The 20,853-nt window shown below is 42.5% G+C and overlaps 1 protein-coding gene across 6 annotated transcripts in view; it reads left to right on the top strand.

Moving 5' to 3' along the window:
• The window catches only part of LOC126542460 (uncharacterized), a 103,403-nt gene that overhangs the window by 58,030 nt on the left and 24,520 nt on the right, over positions 1-20,853 (top strand). For all 6 annotated transcript variants that reach the window (XM_055077270.2, XM_055077269.2, XM_055077268.2 and 3 more), the window contains 14 exons: positions 3,688-3,906; positions 5,108-5,217; positions 5,936-6,070; positions 6,213-6,296; positions 7,374-7,477; positions 10,545-10,667; positions 10,757-10,853; positions 12,326-12,456; positions 12,792-12,938; positions 14,311-14,615; positions 15,992-16,178; positions 16,324-16,657; positions 16,741-16,926; positions 19,784-19,960. In XM_055077270.2, coding sequence (XP_054933245.1) covers positions 3,688-3,906; positions 5,108-5,217; positions 5,936-6,070; positions 6,213-6,296; positions 7,374-7,477; positions 10,545-10,667; positions 10,757-10,853; positions 12,326-12,456; positions 12,792-12,938; positions 14,311-14,615; positions 15,992-16,178; positions 16,324-16,657; positions 16,741-16,926; positions 19,784-19,960 — 2,339 coding nt within the window. The remainder of the gene's footprint in view (positions 1-3,687; positions 3,907-5,107; positions 5,218-5,935; positions 6,071-6,212; positions 6,297-7,373; positions 7,478-10,544; positions 10,668-10,756; positions 10,854-12,325; positions 12,457-12,791; positions 12,939-14,310; positions 14,616-15,991; positions 16,179-16,323; positions 16,658-16,740; positions 16,927-19,783; positions 19,961-20,853) is intronic.

The following is a 20,853-nucleotide window of genomic DNA, read 5'->3' as shown; positions in this document are numbered from 1 at the left end:
ACTTGTGCGCTTATCTGGACGTACATGCATATTTACTTTTAATAGATATTCTTGATGTTTGACCCCATATGTTTGAGCATTAGACACTGTTATTATTTGACAAATCTGAAGGAGCATGCATTCACTGACTGCTAGTATTTTAGATACGGCCAATAAAGTAACATTGCTGCACAGTCAAACAAAATGAGCTTGAAGATACTTAGTTACAAGGTCACAAGCAGCTACTGGCCGTACCTATTGCTACACGCAGCACAAAGCAGATGGAAAGAGAGGGGTCTTCTGGTTTGTTTTCTGCTGTGTGTATCCAAGAAGCCGTGTGAACTAGCACAATTACAATACTATTTACTGGCGGTGTGTTTCTTAGCTTATGCTATTTTCTACATGTGCTTTAACATTAAACACTGCTTATGGAAAAACGGTGTTTTAGATCTGCTTTCTTCTTTCAGTTTTTTTCTTGGGCTCTGGTCTTTTATTGCAAAGTAAAAGATGCTAGAAGTCATAGTGCTGTAAAAAGCTTTGGACTCTGTAGAGGTTGGCCAGCAACACAACAAAAAAAATCTACGAAGTGATTGAATGCTCAGGGTTTTTAATAGTCAACAATTATCTTTGATTTATCTGTTATTTTCTTTTAGTCATCCATCTTTTATTTGTTTTCTTTTATTCATTTATCATTTGTTCAGGTGTCTTTTGTAATTTTCCCTTGTTTTGCTTTTAAAAGAGGCGGCTTGCTTGTAAGGTAACTGATGCTTGTCATGCGCTTACACATACCACCTGTGCCATACAAAATTGTTTGTTTAGGGACAGCATCCATGCAACTGCGCAGCTGTTTTTTGTAGGAGTTTTCTTTAGGTCACAGGTGTGGGTTCTGCTTATTAGCTTGAGACATGTTTATTCTTGGGCGCAGAAGATGTAAGTGTGAAAGAACACGGAGAATTAGGGGAGTGGTGCAAGGGGGGGAAGGAAGCTGCCTGCACGAAGAGCCGTAGCAGCTGTGTGGCAGATCTGTCAGTAGCAAGTGACAGGCTAGAGGGCGGAGAGAGGAGTGAAGAGAGGGGTCAGAATGAAAAACTAGAAAAGCAGTGACAGCTCGTTGGAAACCAGCCTATCCCGGCCAAGAGCAGGTGTTATGGCAAGAGTGTGTTACGGCCGTGGAGTACTGGTTTGTGTGGCGTTTATTTTTTCTGAATGGTTAGCGACCGGCTATGGAAAAACATTTCGTTAAAAAGTAAGGTTTTTGTTTATTTTCTTTCCAAACAGCTTCACATGCAGCTGGTATGTTCAGCATTCTGAGGACTAGAGATCTGTTGCCTTCTTATACACTACATGCTAACTAAGGCTGAACATATAGAAGTATGCGGGATTACTCTTCATTTCTTCTTTTGTCTATTGTTACAGTATGTTGTTTCTGACAATCAGTCCATTTGGCCATTCCATTTTTTTTTCTTTACCTGACAAAGGGTCTAGTGCTGATTTCACCGTATGGTGCAGTTGTTTGTGCAGGGGTTTGGGCCTGTTCATGCCATGCTTAGCAAATTAGTCTCCCCTGAACTAATGTTTGGTTACAACAGGTAATGACTTGTTTTATAATACATGCTAGCAATGCCCTTGCAAGTCTTTTGCTGTACTTTGTCTAGTGCATATATTCAACAAGAGCAACATCGGCAATGCTCAGGTCATTGTTTTACAACTTTAATGATTCAAATGTGCTAGCTAGTGATGCATGAAGTCATCTTACAGAACAGCAGTCATTGAAACAGAGAAAGGCATAAGAAAATGACCTTCTTTTCTTTGTAAGCTGACATAGGTTTGTGTTCCTGGGAAGATTGGAGATTTAAAAAAAACTTTGCAGATGTATCGAATCCGAGCAACTCAACTAAGAAAGTGAAGCTGTATAATACCCCAGTCACACGAGCATGCCAAAGGTCCTTTGAAGTTAAGGAGCATTGAGCTTTCAAAGGCACATTAGTTCAAGGGATATGTGTCGGTGCTGCACGGTCTCCAGATGGTCTCCGTTGAAGCTTTTAACAGAAACCGCAATGTATCCTTAGCACTGCCATCGCCTCAAAAGTAATAAAAAAATATGGCCCCAATGCACCTTATAATAAATTGGTCATATTTTTTTCAGCAATATTTAATTTTTCTAATGCATAGAAACATTAAAACAAAATGCATGCGTAGTAAAGGCATTACTTTACCAAATACAGATGTATTTATTGTAATGATGGCCACCATGTGTACGACTTCGTACAACGCATGTCGGCGTCGATTATTCGTTGTTGCCCTTTAGTGTTCCCGCCTTGGTTTTTTTTTTCAATGCAATGATTGTGAAGATGAGCTACAACACAAAAGTGACGAGGGAAGAAGACACGCAGAAAAGGGCTGAGGAGACTGGGATGCCTAGCAGCCGCTAACCAAAGAACCAAATCGCACATGGTACCCGTGTTGTGTCGATGTTGCTGCTGACGACAGACCGTGCCGGCGCTGCTGTACTGGCGCGTTCATAATGGAGATTGCGGGTGTCCCGAAAATGTTTAGTACTTTAGTAATAGTATTCAGTACTTATAAGCTTGTTCTGAAGAGGTAAAAATTGAACTTCCATATTTTCTGAGATTTTTTTTTCTGCTGTTGGACGCCCTCTAGGCTCGAGAGTATTCCCTTGAGGACGAAGAATGAACGCGCACTCCTTTGACTCAAAGCTCCCTTCCAGTAGGGCTCCTTTGCTGTGCCTGTGTGACAGTGCGCATTCTCCCTTGAAGTAAAGCATCTTTTGTTCAAAGGACTTTGAAAGTGCCCATGTGACTGGGGTATAAGGGAGTTCTCAAACCCTTTGGAAGTCCTAAGGGCCTGGTTTGCCACTGCTCGAAACCTGCCAAGACTGCAAATGCTTCACTATATTTGGTGCAATTCCTTTGTTATACCTGAGCCTTTTCAAACTATATGCAAGCTTAGCACTATTATAGTCTCAGCTATATCTGATGCATGTTCCTGTATGCAGTGCTGTCTTTCTAATGTTAGCGTCCAGCTGTGCTTTACGACAGCCTGGTTATACATACTCTTTTGGGCTGTGATGCAGGCTGCATTGCTGGGTGTTCTTTGGGTAAAAACATTATGCCCGCCAACAATTGAAACACTTTAATATTCCAGTGCTTCTGTATTTTTTGTTTAAATCATTGGTCGATCAAGGGATGCTGGTGGAGCCAATGTTTCAACAAGGGGACTTGCAGAAACACTGTTGACTGATAAGAACAAGCCCCCTTGTCAAAACAGGCAGCTAACAAAACACTGTGCGACTTCCTTGACAGTTCAAGCCTCACCATCTGGCTGCTCTGTAACCTAACAGTGGCAGTGTATGGGGGAGGAAGCTGGGGCGGGGGATGACAAGCTGTCTCGAGGAAGTTGCTGCACAAGCTATGGATGAACTTTTACCTGGTTGCTCTGTTGTATGTATGCAAACACAGAGTTCCCTTTCTTACCTTATCATCATTCAGGGGTCAGCAGATGTTGCAGACAGTTACAGCGTGGTTATCAGTAATTTCCTTCCATTCCTCTTTCCTTACATGTTTTATTTACTTCAATAAACAACCAATTACTACATCTATTGTTTGACCACTCTTGATCACTCTATCTTGCTGTGAACCTCTTGTCTTGTGAAGTTACTAAGTGTGACTGGCTTCTGTCTTGCCACAGACGCCTTGAGGAAGAGCTGCAAGGCCATGTGCGGGAGTCTACGCATCGAGAGGTCTGCAAGGATGGAGGCAAGAGCTGCGCCCACTGTAACTCAACTTTCAATCTTCTCTTCAACCGAAAGCTGGTGTGTCGGGAGTGCGGCCTCTTTGTGTGCCGTGACTGTGCCACATATGACTCTCGAGACCGGGGATGGTACTGTCGCCTCTGTGAACAGCAGAGGTAAGGGCCTGCTGCAGTACTGTACTCCTCCTTTCTGCTCATTGCTGGCTAGGTGGAAAGAAAAAAAGAAAATGGAAAAGATTAGAGAAATAGGCTATATGTCGAGGAATTAAATTGGAATATGGCTTAAGTTTGGAAAGATCAGCACATACCTCAAGGTTTTCAATGTTCCCGGGCCACTGAGTGAAAAATGAGAGATAACACTGGACGATGAAATGGCCCTTGTATTGGAAGCTTAAAAACTGTGGAGTTCAGGTATTCTGGCCTTGATTATTTTGAAACTCCAGTATTGCTACAAAAGCCCCAGTGTGTGGCTGCCCTAAGCTTTTAATCCTTTACAATGTTTTCTGTTGGCAGCTCTTCCTGTAGCATATGGGCTAGAAGCTGCTGACTATCCCCCCCCCCCCCCCTTTTTTATTTCACACTTGCTTTTATATTGAAGACTCCTGGATGCTCAATGCACTACAGTGCAATCCACTTATTATACGCAACAGCTTTCAGAAATACATCATAGCTAAATTTGCAGTTCTCACTGTATAATATTTATGGATTTTGTATTGTAGTTTTTTGTTTATCCACTGTGGTGGCGTAGAGGCTTTGGTGTTGCGCTACTAAGCCTGAGGGCACAGGGTCTAATCTCAGCCACAGTGGCTGCATTTCGATGGGGGCAAAGTGCAAAAATACATGTGTACCTTGTATTGGGTGCACGTTAAAGAACCTCAGCTGGTCAAAATTAATCTGGAGCCCCTGCTAAGGCATGCCTCATGATCAGATTGTGGTTTTGCATGTAAAACCCCAGAATTTAATTTTAAAAACTTTACTTTTGTGCTTGATGATTGAATAGGGTCGTCTACAAGTGGCAGCCAGCTCTTCTATTCAATGTCAAAGCAGGCGTGTGCGATTCCTGAAGACTGCGTAAAGTGCCACAAGTAGACAGTTGTATGCCGCGACTTTGCAGCTGTTGCAAGAAATCTTGCTGCTGTTTGCTTTGAGCTAATGTGAATGCCAAGAAATGTAACTTACTTTTATCGATGATAAATCTTTACAGTGGCATTGTTATGAGACCATTATGCTGTTTTCCCTTGCCATCAATTGCCAACATGATCTGTGCTTTGGGATTGTATGTTCTGGCCTTGCCGAATGTTTGATTTGAGATTCCTCGAGTGAGCTTGTATAAATGTGGAATGACTGTTTCCTTCAGGAGCCTGCGTGCACAGTCTTGCGAATGGTTTTACGATAATGTGAAGGTCAAATTCAACCATTTTGGAAGCACCAAGGTCCTGCTCTCTCTCTATGGTCCAAAGAAAACAGGCGAGTTTGCTTTACGTTATTGCACGGCAGTCCTGCCCTGAGTTGCATGCTATGTGGCATGAGCAAGAAGGTGCATTGCTATTTTCCAAATTGCTTATAATGGTGGGTAATTTCCAAGGGCTCTACTTTTGCATATGTTACATAAACCCTGTGTTTTAGAATATCAACTCCTGATAAAGCTTCTAACACATAAGAATGAAAAAAATGTTTCACTTTTGGTTGCATAACAAAATAAGTTGTGCTAATAAATATTTGCCACGAAGTGGTGCATTGCTGAACTGGGACAATTTTTTTTTTTTTTATGTTGTGTGATGAGAGTTCCATTCAATCAATGTTTACTTCTTGCCGGCGGCTCTGTAGAGGATGAGTTGGTAACCTGAAACTGACACAAATGTGTTGGCCTTTAGAGAGTGTACATGGTAATAATAAAACAAGATAAGTTTGCCTGTTTTCTTTCTTCATTCTTGTTTGCAGCATTATTTTTAAAAACATAGGTAATTACCTATGAGTTGGTGCTAATGCTTCCAACAGCTTCACAATTAGTTCTAGAGCTTTCTTGTAAGTAGACTTTTAGCATTGCTTGGGGGCTTCTGGCTGCCTGTAGGCAAGTAAGCATTCCATGACTTGAACAGTTGATTTCTATATTTGAAATTATCATTTCTGACATCTATCTTTAGTTGATCTAAATTCTGGCAGTGTTTTCTTTTTTCTCCTGCAGACAAAGGATCTGACTTGGGGGCAACGGAACAAGAAGAATCTGATGTTCAGCAACATGTAGAATCTGTAATCGAGAGCCTCCTAGGCGAATCTCTAGATTCTGCCTCTGTGAGTCATCTCTACAGGCACCCTCTTTGTGAGTGTTTTTAAGCTCTGGCATTAACCTTCTTTTGCGTGCGTGTGAGTTAAAATCCATTAATTTTTTTGTCTGCCTTTCTGTCTTTTGCATAATGTATCCTGATTCTTTTATGCTTGCTGCTCATGCTTGCTGCTCACAGATGAAAAGACCTTTGCTGACCACCGTGAGAAGCTCCTAGAGGGTGTTTCTCAATTTACACGAGCCCTTCTTATTGCCTTGCAAGGTGAGCATAAAGCCTTTCTTTCTTCAGTTGTTTTCTTCTTTTAGTTTTTTGAGCATGTACTTTCCATTAGTGACAGTAACTACTGTGTGCTGTAGCAATGATTATTAAAATAGTTATGAATTATAAGTCAATAGGTATCTGTAGCTACTATGAACATAAATTCAAACATAAACAAGTTTGAACAGCCAGAACTACTATGTTATGATCCCGTGTTAGTGAGCGCTTATGACACATGCAAGCTTTGTTCTCTGGAGTGCAGTTAAGGGACTGCAGAACATTCAGGGATTGAATATAGAAAGATACATGACCACATGTTCATAAAGTCATGCATAATATGTATTCCTCTTAAAATTATTTTTTCTATTTGCATTTCAATTTATGCTGATGGCACTGTGAAAGATACTGTGGCTTATTGCAGAGCTTGGTATAGTGCTTATAGGTTTTCCGGACTGATTTTTGTAGACATTAGTGTTCCTTTTTGGAGATGTATTGTTAGACATGTGGCAGTGTGGTAACACTAAACCCACACTTCACTGTTGATAACATTGAAAGTACATAAACTCTTTTCTTGTCTAGTATTGTGACACATTGTACTAGTGTAAGGAATGTGCAAAGAGCTGTTTTAGAGTTGCTCTGCCCAGCACATTTTAAAAGTTTGTCCTAAAGTTCTTGCTTCTAGTTCAGCAATGTGAAGCTAAAACTAGTTGTTTAGGCATTTTAGTTAGCTGTATCCCAATATCTAGGGAGTGGAGCAGTATGAGTGCAGACTTGTTTTCGTGTATAATTACAGTTTTAATGGCGTCTCCTTCATAATGACTGTTGTGTGCTGTGTTACGTCGCTCAACCCTGGTACAGTGGCCTCTGGAAAAGACAAGCAGGTTTCCAATGTCCCTTCATGTTAGTTCTGTTTAGCTTCACAGAGGCGCACTGAATCTATGGGAGCTATACGAAAGGACCCGAACCGTTCAGATGATGTGCGAATTTAACTCTTCTTTTGTATATTAACGGCGTTATAGTTTTCCATAACTATGCATGCATCTTGGCACTATAGGACTTTGTCTCTTGATGTGAATGCAGGCAAGCAATGTGAAGGAGACTTGACACCTACAAGCACACATGCCAGACTCAAGGAGCTAATATTTAACCTTACTAAGGATGTAGAAACTCTTCCCCTCTTGCAGGTAGGTTTGCTTCTGTTTCTTTCTTGCGTAGATGATTACTGGAAGATCTCCTAATTAGCCTTTGGGAAAGAAAGCTAAGTCATTGTTTATCGACAGTGGCTGACAACAGGATGTCTACTTGGCTTCCTGTTTGTATACTTTGGAATATTGTGGTGTTTACCATACCTGGAATTTTCCACGAATTTGTGAGGTATGGAAAATTGGGGAAAAATTGAATTTTTTTACTTCCATCACTATGACCCTAGAAAATTGGTACCTACCCCAATTAAATTTGGCAAAGATAGTGCTATGCCAGGATTAAGCAAAGTTTTTTCCAAACCTATGCAGTCTGCAAATAATAGGTGGTGTCCAAATTCACATCCCAGAGATGGGTCTTTTCATGTAACAGAAGCTAATCTCAAAGGCTATCCTTTTGCTAACTGCATGCAACGAAAGCAATCTTGAAGCTGGAAATGCATTATGTATAGACTCCACATTTTGCACGCTTCCTATAGTGTCTTTTTTGAGTGTGAGCCTGGAGGGTGGTTTAAATGTCATGTAGCACGTTCAGTCAAATGTGATAGTGCATTCCAGCTGAGTTACAGCTTACTTGTAGTAGTTGTTGAGTATTATATTCTGGCATTAATTTGGCAAGCATTTTCGTGATTAACTTGGCAAGCCACCATTTAATTTTTTTTTATTCTTGCACCTGGACCACCACTGTCATAGACTGCCAGGGTTCATAAGAGTTGGGGAAAAATATACCCAAGACTTCAGGAATATGAAAATGACAATGTTGTAGCTTTTCTGAATTTTGATTAGGACATGCCCACAAACACTGCTTTTCTTGGGGGAGGGGGTGGTAATAATCTTTATGCTTTTAGCAAGCAAGTACCATAGGTGGCTTTGCTGTGAGCATGTGTTTGAAAATTCTTGGGATTATAAAGTTATAATCAGCATGAATGTTTCCTCCTTTGAACTGCTCCAGCCACTAGACTGGTAATTGCACTTTATGGCTCCTTTGTGGCATTGAAAAACTGCGGCTTCATGGCAGGGCTAGCAGAAGTATCGCAGTCCTTGCAAGCAGAGCTGTGACACGGTGCCTGCAGTTCATGTTTTGTTTCCACACTGTGTTCAGGCCTGAGAAAAAAGACACGAATCTTTTCAACTGCAGCTCGAGAATGGCATATTCTGAAGCTTCATAGTGCTCGCTACGTGAACACAGAATGACATGCACGGCACTGTCCATGCAGCATATTTTCTCACTCTCTTTGTATTTGTGATGCGAATTCTGCAAAATTTTCTGTCATGTACAACTAACTAGATCAATACTCAGCATTATATGCCTGTCAGGCAATATCAGCTTCGGCGTCTCCTGTAGCATTGTAAGGAATTACTGAGTGATTGCAAAGAGACGGACACTACACAAGACATGTAGAATGTGTCTGCGTCTTCTTTCGTAGTACATACCACCCTACTCGCTCAAGTTTTCCATAAGCTTATGAATTTGGGCTCATTTTACGGTTTTACAGATGTTGCATCAAATTTCGCAAAAATAAATTCCGTTAACAAAATGCTTTTCCTTGTCAATCTTCAAACCCTTCTGTTGCTAGTATTCTGATAGTGAAAGGATACCAGAGGGTAATCATATTCAGCAAGTTTACTCAGACAAGTTTCTGAAATAGTCAAAATTAACAGCAGAGTTGCATAAAAAGTAACTGGGGTCTAAAGACATTGTGCAGATTTTAAGTCTCACCTGTTTCAAGTTTGCTGCTGCTTGTTTATTTATTTTATTTCGGAATACTGTCAATCCTTTCTTGGGATTTTTACAGGAGAGGGCAAAACATACAAATACAGGTTTAGTGCTAATAATTTTTTTAAGAGTCAAAAGTAAAGGCAAAACATGCAATACACATGACAGTAATACATAAAACTGATGATGGCACTTGTATACAATAAATACACTGAGAGGAACACCGCAATATAAGGTTATGAACAAGGTTATGCTGAGAGGAATGTAAGCACAGAGCTCTCAGCGAGGGTAATAAATTTGTCTATGGTGTGCTGGGCCATGACTGATGGATGCAAACGATTCCAATCTCGGACAACTTGCGGAAAAAAAGAATACCGAAAAGAATTACTGCGACAGAAATATTCTTCAAGAGTGAGTGCATGCTTGTGACATGTTAGTCTTGTAGTGTTCATACGAACAAAGTCTGTGAGAGGCATCCTTAATGCATTATTAAGCAGTAAATACAAAAACGTTAGACGATGTAATTTAGCACAGCTGGACAACAGGCTGTGTGCTGCACTAAAATTTTAAATCATTGTTAATACAGTAAACCTGTTGCAGTAGCTTAGCGGCTATGGAATCGCGCAGCTAAGCATGAGGTTGTGGGTTCGATTTCCAACCACGGCGACCACATTTCGATGAGGGCAAAATGCAAAAGCACTCGTATACTGCAGATTGGGTGAGCGTTAAAGAATCCCAGGTAGTCAAAATTATTCTGGAGCCCCCCACTACAGTGCGCCTCATAATCAGGTCGGGGTTTCGGCACGTAATACGCCAGTATTTAAAACTTAAAAAAAAAAAGTGCATGTGTATTCTGCAAAACGCAGGTACTCGGGGCAAGCTTTAAATTTTAAAGAAATACATTCAATTCCCACCCATCCTCTGTGCCGTGTCAGCAGGATTTTTATGAATACAGTGTTTACAGATTGGCAGGTATGATAGTGCTCCTTTCTTTGCATTTGTGCAGCTATTCCCTATGATAATCATGAACGAACCAGACCCCAACCATGCTCTCTAGGACATTTCTTGTCACAATTGATTATTCCATGCAACTGGAGCAGAAATGCATGTTAGGGTTGTGACGGAAAGCTGTAGTGTTCAGCTTGCCTTGCAGCTGAACCCCATTCATCTGGGCTGCCTAACCAGTCATGCCAATTAAAACCCCATAAACTTCTCATGGCCTTAAATTAAGGAAATCCTTTGTGTATGACAAGGCAGCTGACTTTATTGATTCATGTATGTTTGCCTTTGCTTCACATGTGCATTTGAGGTTCACTTAAATCTGTTTGTTTCAAGGAGGAATGCAAGCCAAAAACAAAAGATGCATCTGCCTGTTCTGATGCTTCAGGCAGTGAAGATGGTGACGATATTGTTTGTGACACTTATGAGGAGCTTCTTGTTGTTGCTGTCATCAATAAGGTATGTTGAGCATTCACTTTTTTGTCCTACAGTGTGAGATCATTTCATGCAACATAGCAAGACATTTACATTTTGCATTATTCTTTTAGGCTGTTGAAATGGCTCAACGTAAGTACGCTACAGACAGTTCACCTGGTGATTTGAAAAATGCCTGTGAGCCTGACATCATCAGGACAGTGAAGAAAGGTGAGAGATGCCACCAGACAATGATCCTCACTATGCAGGCAGTTCAAAGGACCTTCAGAAATTACGTAGTTACTTGTTGCTTCTAATAGTTATAAAATTAGCAGTAATAGCAGTATTAGTTTAATAGTAGTAGTTGGAATAATTAAAATGGTCACTGTGGCTTAGGTCACCTATGGTCCACGGAAGCTCCCACTGTGCGACTGTGCCTGGCTCACCTGCAGTGTGCAAGGGACATCTTTGCTAGAAATCGGCGAAAAGGAAAAATTTTTGTTTCTGGCCCAATATGTTGTGGTGCCATCTGTCACACCTTGGTGAAGTTTCAAAGAAGCACAACTCTCTGGTAACTCATCGCTGGGTCACACCGCATCAGAGCAATATGACAGATGACCCACCGGAGGTTCACCCTGCACATTAATCGAGGCTTCAAAAAACGCTGCCGCAGTGAACATGTTAATAGGCATTTGTAATCATATTTCATTTTATGACAGGTAAGGTCTTACAGAAAGGGGTACAAAACTTCAAAAATGAAGATGCTGGAAATGCCAGAAAGCCAGTTTCATTTTCAGATGTAATAAAACTTCATTAATAGCACATTTCTCGCAGAACCATAAAAAGGAAGTACCAGAGCCAGGAACATGTAACATTAAGGAATCAAGGAGTCTATGGACTTTACGCCAAGATTGTGCAGACACGATGTGGCGACCAGGGAAACAAAATAGGGCACAGATCAGTGGGATTTTGCTGTATTACCATAACAGCACTACACAGCGAATTGTGGCCTTTCTTGCAGGCCTGTCCATCCACTTATGCTTTGGCATAAGCACTCTTATAGCAGTTTATTTTTGCGTTTTATTGGGATAGCAATTATACAGATGCTTTCAGTGCTGCTGCCGCTGTTGTTAGGCTGTCCTGCTGACGGTGCACGTGCGACTCTTGCATGAAGGGTTTAAAGGTTTATAGAGAGACAGAGTGCTTCAGTGTTTTTGCAGCCAAGTGCAAAGTGACCGCACTGTCAACCTCAATTGCCTCGGTGATGCAGCAGAGGTAGCGGTCTGCCTTCTGCTTCTGGCGTCAACATTGTGCACTTGGGTACTGTGAGAACACTAGCGTTTCTGCTGAGCTGCTGTATACGTGCACTGGTCTGAGCAGTAACCATCAAGTTGACGTTATTTAATATTTAATTGTGCACTGACTAACAGTTTCCTGTTGATCTCATCTTGTGCACCGTTGAGGTGGGATGCCTGCTACACCACTGGCAGTGCTCATAACGGCAGTGTTGCGAGGCACCTAGTAGCTGCCAGGGCACTGTTCCTCTTGCCCAGCTAGAGTTGCCTTGCGTGCTGCATCACGCCAACATGTCGCACTCGCGTATAGTTATAACGCCGTCCGACGAGTTCAAGCGTGCTGCTAAAACTTGCTGTCAGTCCGATGAAACTGCCAAATTTTTGAGCTCCTCATCTCCTTCTTTGCAGAACACATTGATGTCGGCTGCCAATCCGACATCCCATTGTCAGACTCCGGCCAGGAAGAAGAGTTTACTGAGGAAACTGAGTCTGATGAGTTCTTTTGGTCACGTGTCAAGGAGGACCCATTTAAATATATTGTGAGTTCCTGCATGTGTGTCTGACTTCTGAAGTTTGTGCTTTAGAAGAGCTGAAGCTTAGCCTTAGTACGAAATGCTCTGCACTGTGTGCTACAAAGTGGTGTTTTATTCTGTGTTTGGCTTGTAACGTGTAGCTTAACTAAAAACTAAATCAGTGCGATACTTGCATGAAATGATCGTGTTATCAAAGAGTTTAAGAGGCAAAAAGAAGGCGTCTTTGCTGTAATGTCTCTAAGGAAATGGCAACAATCGTTCACAACCTCTAATGTGCAGACTGGTTGGAATTTCCTTTGAAAGATCTGTTGTCATGAGTGACTTAAACATTTTGTCAACAGATTGAGGAGAAAATTGAGGAGGAAATAACGGAAGCTTACACAGAATCCGACGACGAGAGGAATCGAGTTCCTTCCGACCCTGAAGAGTGCAGCAACATTGCTCGTCCACAGGTTCCCTTTATACTGGACTTGTCTCGGGAGCATAGGGTGGGTGCATTTCTTTTGTGCCTTTCTTGTTCGTTTGTTTATTCGCTGCTTTAAGTTAGTTTGGCATATGGCTGATATTCGTTTATGTGCATGCAAGAATAATTTGAGAACTAGTTCTGACTTTCCCTCGCATAGTAATTGGTTGTTCACTTTGCTTTCACTGAACATAAATGCTCATTAGCTGTAGTACATTTCCAATTTCCTTAGGTCAGAAACTTTCTTTTTCATATTCACATGCTTCTCATCTTGCTTACTGTTGCAAACCATAGTCGGGCTTCCATTCTGCAATTGTATTTGTAATGTCAGGGCGATGTGATGTGCGTTGAACTGTATTGAATCAACAAAAAAAGGTGGAAGCAAGCACAAGTGCTGCCTACCAATGGAGAAAGAAATATGTACCATATTTACTCGCATAACGAAAGCACTCCCCACTTTTCCAATGAAGAAATGTGTTTTTTCTTTTCTCGCATAATGATTGCACCCTGAACTTGCTCCCGTGAAGTAGGAGACACGGTACGATTCGGCGTCTGATATGCTGTAACGGTGGCTGCGATTGCATCCAACACCATGTCGGACGCCGAATCTTACCGTGTTTCCTACTTTTATTGCAACAGCAATTATGTGGACGCTCCAGGTGAATTTTTGCTGTCGTCGTCTCCACGTGCCGCATGGTGTAGGTAAGCGCGCGAGGGAAGCCAATGATCGCGGCTCAAGCTCGTGCAATCTTTCATCGTGCAAAAGCCCCTGGTAGGGAGTAGGGGAGAGAGGGGCGGCGGCGTTGTACTCTGGCAGCAGCTGTATATTGCACAACCGTGCCCGAGGGGTGCCGACAATCGCGGCTCAGTCTCCCACATACAAGGGAGGAAAATGGGAAGGAAACACGCCGTCTTCCGTTGCGCGTATGGCGCCAGGGGGAGGAGAGGGAGGGGGGCATGGTGTTTTACATTGGCAACAACTGCACGGCCGCATCACGCCACATCTTGCAAGCGATCTGCGTTGGGGGCTGAGTCGATGGCGGCTCGTACTTCTGTGCATGCTGTGTTCTCACCGCTCAGTTTGCATTGAAGCAAATGTTCGCAAGTTTATGCGGTCAATAAAGCTACTATCCTTACTTCGTGTAGCTGTCTACACATATGCTATTGCAATCGATGGTTTGCATTTAGGGCGAAACTGACTTTTCTATAGGTGGCCGCAGGAAAAGAAATCGCTCAAAATTTTACCTTGCATGAGAATGCACCCCCCAACTTTGCGCATACTTTTTGGGGAAAGAAGGGCGTTCATTATGCGAATAAATATGATATACACACCTATGCCCAAGAAGGGGGAGGTCAAGAGGGCAGCACCACATGTCTTCCTTTCTCTGCTGATGCAGGTGCCCTTTCCGGAAATGGGTGTGGACATTGTGACTCCCTATGCCTTGGACTCGGAGGAGGATGAGCTGGAAGGAGATGGTGTCGATGGCCATACGGGCAGTGCCAAAGGAGTCGAAGACACGCCAGCCCGTGTCTGGACAACATGCGTGCAGGATTGGGAGGACAACTGGTTGTTTCGGCAGCGCAAGCGCAGTGCGGCTCTTGGTGCCTTCCGGGGTGGTCGTTATGCGGCCTACTATGACCCCATCAACATGGTCATTCCAAATCCCTCAGATGATTGTGGACGAGTAAGATTGGGAAGCAAGTAAGTAGTAATGTTTCTTCAGAGTATTGTGTTCTGGCATACGTAGTGTCCTGTATATTTACAATTCCCATGCAGTCGTCTTAAAGGGCCCCTCACCAGGTCTGACGCATTTTGAGCTGACAAGTGCAGAGCATACATCGCGTGATAACAATCGTGTCTGCAAAGTATTACATCGCTACGCCCCGCTGAATGATCTGAAATTTCAATCCGAACGGCGTTCGGATTGAGGCAAGGAGCACAAAAAAAAAGAAGAAAGCGGGGTCTGTGACGTATGCGTCACCCGATCCTCGAGGTCCGGTATGGGAGAATGCAGGGAAGGAACTTCGCTTGCGTAGGCTAGATGGGGCGAGTGGAGAGAGCGTCTTGGTTGGCAATGGAGCCCGCCTGCTGAAATCATGGGTTCGCGGCACTGAAATATTTCTATCTCGGCTATTAATGAGCTGATTTTTATAATTTTAGTAGCAGAACGCTCCCTAGAGGACACATAACAACTTCCAGCGTATAATCAAAATTTGCTATTGCGCCTGATGAGGGGCCCTTTAAAGCCAGCCTCATCACTTAGGACCAGGGTGCTTCTAGGCACTCTTCGTCGTCATAGGATGCCATTACAGTGACGACGTCCTTTTTTCAACACTTGTCGCTGGTGCTTGTGGAGCTGCATATGAAATTGGGATACTTCAGGCCCAAGTGGTGAAAGTTATTGTGCTGGAGTGATAGTGGCATAAAATGTCTTTGCAGGCTTCACTAAAAAGTACAGCAGAGTATCGTTCAGAGGCACCATTTTTGTTGAGGCTGTCCTTTGGAGGGGCTGTATCTGATCATCTTTTTCCTTGCCAGCTGTATGTTTGTTTATTAGTTGGAACGATTTAGTTGAAATTACTCAAAACTCTTGAGCTTTACATGGAGTTAGACATGTAGGGAAAAGGGCGCAGCTGCTCACAGCTTTTGAAATATAAAAGCTGTGTGAACAGGTGGGGGTCATGTGGGTGCACCTTATAATTTTATGTTGCATGCATAAGCTGTGGGAAGACTGCTTTTTTCATTACTTTTGTGTCGGAAAGCGAAATGTTGGAATGTCTACCTCGAAAAAAGTCGAACTAGTTATAAAATACACTTTTACATGAGCTATAATGTATCCAGCACACAGACGGTATACTGCACGCTTGTCTGCAATCATTTGTCCTAACTTTCTTTGTTCTTTATTAAAGTGGTGGAAGTAAAGGATGAGGGTAGAGTTTGAGAAACAGACAGTAGGGACACACACAGCACCTTGATGATGAATTCCTTAATGTGGGTCTTCGTTTAGTGCTGACTTTGAGTACATGAACGCCATGTTTAAGCCCTGGCTATAATGTGATTCTACATTCTTGTTCCAGGGACCTTGATGAGCTTTCAGAAATGTCAGAGAAGCTCTCTGTTGGCTCTTTGGAATTATCTAGTGCATCGGAGTCAGAGGAGGAATTGGGTGCTATGGATGTCTTTGATAAGGAACCAACGACAGCTGCTGCTACCAATGGCAATGCCAAGAGTGCCATAGTGCCACGAAAATCCGTAGATGCACCGGTAATAGCATCCATTCTTTTATTTGTTGGTCATTATTCATGATTTTGGTGTAGCTTACTGCTGCCAAGCTGCCTCATCAGCATCTGGAACAACTTTATTGTTCTAGTTTCTGGCATTTAATGTCCATTACTTCTTTCATGTGCAGACCAATTGGAAATACAAGTCGCTCGTAGAGAATGAAAAAGATGACAGGGGATTCCCAAAGCCACCACTTAGAGCCTCGCTGCAGATGATGCAAGACTGCAAGAGTTCTGGGAGGCCATTGACGTCAACGCCAAAAAAGGACAAGCAAGAGCATGTTTCAGCTGCCAAGATAATTTTGAAGCAGTTGAGAATACCCACCTACTCTGAACCCGGTGCACGAAAGCAGTGCAAGGACCCTACACTGCGCTTCAGTTTGCAGCCGGAAGCCAAGACCATTTTACATTGTGGAAAGATCGCCAAGTTTGTTTGTGAGGTATCTACACCCAAGCTGCTGGGTAAGTATATGAGAATATTATTTGTTGTTTGAGGGCCCATGACGAAACACTGTATTCCTGATGTTTTGGAATATCTTCTGTAGGTGTGGCCTGGTTTCGAGGCAAAGAGCAGCTGGTGCCAAATGACCATTGTCGGATTACTAAAATTCGTGGGAAGGAATATGTCTTGGAGCTTTATGATGTCGGCAAAAGTGATGAAGGCACTTACTCTGCTGTTGCCTACACTGACAAAGATGAGGTCTGGTGTGATTTTGCCTTGGCTGTAAGAGGTACGTAATTTTATCATGTTTTGTGTGTGTGTACGTGCATGCGTGTGTATGCGTCAAAATGTACGCGTCAAAGGGCACACACCCTTTTACACGCAAGAGAGAAATTGTGGGAACTTTTTGTAATGTCATTTATTTCATAGAGGCTGAGCACTAGCACTAAAAGTGCCTGTTTGTGTTTTTGTTTTGTATCCATTCTAATTTTGTGCTGTTTGCACCACTATGCACCCATACTAACTCTCATGTGTAAGTTCTCAAGAAGGTTTCTTGGAGAGCACCATTCGAGATTAACCCTTTCCCTACCATAGACGAGCTGAGCTAGTCCATGCCGTTTGCACCACTCCCACCGAAGACGAGCTGAGCTTGTCCATGCTGAAACAAGCGTTTGCAACTGCCGCGTTCAAGCTATCCTGATAACTTTTGCTTAGTTCTCTTTGGCTTGAACAGATGGCACAGTAAAAAATTAAAAACTCGCTCAAAGCTTGCATTTCTGTGGAGAAACAGTTTGATGCTGCCAACTGCAATTTAGAAATGGCGTCGTCCTCTATGCATGCGTGTGTGAGCAATTGCTGCTCTCTGAAAAAAAGAAAGAAAATGTTTGTTTGCTGAGGTTTCGTAGGACTTGGACAGTGAAGAAGAAGTTCTGTTCTCTACCGAGAGTGGCAGTGAGAATACTGAGCAGCATATCTTCTCTGAATCATCGGATTCAGACCACGACAGTCTTGACAAATTAATTAATTATGGGGTTTTACGTGCCAAAACCACTTTCTGATTATGAGGCACACCGTAGTGGAGGATTCCAGAGATTTTGACCGCCTGGGGTTCTTTAACGTGCACCTAAATCTAAGTACACGGGTGTTTTCGCATTTCGCCCCCATCGAAATGTGGCCGCCGTGACCGGGATTCGATCCCGCGACCTCGTGCTCAGCAGCCCAACACAACAGTCTTGACATGTCTACACTATTCCTCGCTTTGAAATGTAGCACACCAAGTCTGCAATTTAGGGATCTGATATCCCTTACCACAAGTATGAGCCCTGCTTGTCACAGTATTGTTTTTGAAATTCCAAAGAGATTTTTTACATTGAGGACTACAGAAACTTGGTGACTCTCTGCTGTGCAGTGCAGTGAAGCCAATGTTCTCAAAAAACATTTTGCGCATATTTTACCAATGAAGTGCCTTTGAAGATTTTTTTTTTGTTTCAAAATACATAGAATTAAATAAGCAAATAAAAAAATTGGTATTTCTGTATTACTTTTGCCCAAAAAGCTCAGTAGGGAAAGGGTTAATATATAGCTGTGGAGCTGCCATTTAGCATTGTTAATGAAATTAGTTTTTTGTGCCAAGATGTTTGTCATTTACAGTACACACCCTTTAAGATAAGCTTTAAGGGACAAAGAAAATCTGTCAGTCTTGTCAGAAGTTTGTCGGAACAGCAGTCATCAAATAAAATTAATTTCTTATTCTAGGTTCACCGAAGTGTTAAAATCGAAAGGCATGTGTAAGACTAGACATTCATTTCACTTTCAGGCACCTGGAGGACCTTCTAAATTAGTGTCTATAGCGTTAGCCCTGTATGTCTCTTATCATTGCTGACACTGGCATAGTTTATGTCCACAGAACCGCCATCTGCTTTTGCTGGAGTATGAGGTCACTCTGTGCCTCTGCATGGCAGAATTTAGCAAGTAGATTATTATTATTATTTTTTTTGTATTTGGTCTATAGAAAATCAGCCAAGCACTTGCATCAATTTTGGCATAAATAAAGATTTATTAAAGCACTCCTCACCAGGCCACACAGAAAATTTTGGTTATACGCTGCAAGTTGTTACGTGCCCTCTAGGGAGTGTTCTACTGCAAAAATTTTTGAAATCGGTTCATTAATAGCCCAGATATAAATATTTCAGTGCTGTGAACCCGTGATTTCAGGAGGTGAGCGTCACCGCCAACATTACACTCTCGCCAATTACCCCCGTCTAGCCTCCGCAGGCAAAATTCCTTCGCTGCATTCTGCCATACCGGAGCTGGAGGTGCATCACATGACGCATACGTCGCGGGTCCCACCTTCCTTGTTTTCTCTCTCACTTTCTTGCTGCACGGCCCACTTCTACTGATGCTCTCGCGTGCAAGCTGTTGCATTTGTCTCGTTTCATGCAGTGCATTATTTTGCGCACTGTGCACAAGAACACCTGACTAGCAGTGTCAGTCAGTGCTACATGAACACTGAGGCAGACACAAGCCGATCACAGAGCATGATTGCGCTCTGGAACATGGTAGAAAACGATATAGTCTCGTTGTCTGCATGCGCTACTGAACAATGTGGGAACAAACAGACGAAACGGAAGTACATCTCTCTTTCTGCGGTGCGATGTAAAACAGAAACACGCAGACATTCGGGTTATGTGTCTTATTATTACTCTTAACTTTAATTTGTCTATTGAAGCAACAGATTACACAAATAACAGATGTTACCTTGAATAATTCTTGAAGTTGCATGTCACTATGAGACATGTCACAGCATGTACATATAAGTAGGCGCATTTGCGCATATACGTCAACCCTCCGTCTTGGAGCGCGGTGCCCGCAAGAAGGGCAAACGGCGTTTAGTTTGAAATTTCAGCGCTTTCCATGGCGTTTAGCGATGCAATTCTTAGCAGACACGATCGTGAGTGCACATTGTATGCACTGTGCTTGTTAGCTCAAAATGGCCAGACCTGGTGAGGGCCCTTTATTGATGAGAACAAGTTGCAATGGGAGTCTACTACACTTCTGTACGAGCTTTATCCTTCATTGTTTTTTTTCTCACCAAGAAAGTTGCATCTAAGTTGGTGACACAGTGTTGACATTTTATTACACTACAGCTACAAGCCGGGCTGCAAATGCACCCGATTTCACGGTGGCTCCGCACATAGTGGAGTTGACTGGAGATTCCTGGGTGCAAATTTCATGCACGGTTAGTGGTTATCCTGAGCCACGAGTTTCGTTCCTGCGCGATGACCTACCCCTTCCTGACAGTGAAGAGCAAAGGTTCTGTGTAGGTGAGTGGGGCATTTCTCTGATTTTGCTGCATGTATATATATATGAGCACATATTTCTGCAGGCTTGAGAAATACTGTAGCAAAACAAGTTTGCTTATTAGGGAACTTGTACCTGCATCAGGGGCCTCTTGTCCCGAGATTTGTGAAGCATCAGGTTTGACAACATTTACAAGACCAGATTAAGCAAAAATTTTGACAGTATCAAAGGGTCCACCTGCGTAACCAAGCAGACATTATATTTATTGCACATACTTTCCTGGCAACTAGTTCCAGGCAGTATGGCACTTGTTGCATTTTTATTTCATTTTCCCCAGGAATGAATGTTGCAAACATCAGCTTTAACCAACCTTACTGCTCTCTCTGTTAAGAGTTGGTTGTTCAGAACACTCCCAGTACCTGTCATGCCTTGGGTGCTAGTTCCATTAGTACTGCTGATAGTAATTGCCTTCTCTTTATTGTGTTCTTCTTTTCAAAATCGATTTTATTAAAGATGGCTGTGCTTTGAAGTGTGATATAGACATTATAGATATTATATATAGATATTATATATAGAATTATAGATATTGTTGCTGCAGTATGAATGTCGTATTTCTTGTGTTCTATCCAGGGCTCTGACTTTTATAATGCTCTGAGTTGTACATATGAGCTGCAAAGCAGTTGTGATTCACCACAACTGGCTTAGGTTGAATAACCGATTGTAGATGCTGCCAATAATAGTTCTTTGCTGTAGTTGGGCACTGCAACTGATAAGGCTGAGCAAATTTCTTTATTTAGGTACAGAATGAGAGGACATTGTGAGAATTCAATTTAACTGTGGTCACCCTAGATTTGTTTTACTGTACATGTTCCTGCGACTGCTCCTACCTGAACTATCTATGTATGCCTCTGTCACA

Source organism: Dermacentor andersoni, chromosome 2 (genome assembly GCF_023375885.2).
Source record: "Dermacentor andersoni chromosome 2, qqDerAnde1_hic_scaffold, whole genome shotgun sequence".
Taxonomy (NCBI): Eukaryota; Metazoa; Arthropoda; class Arachnida; order Ixodida; family Ixodidae; genus Dermacentor; species Dermacentor andersoni.
This window is presented reverse-complemented; position numbering and strand designations above follow the sequence as displayed.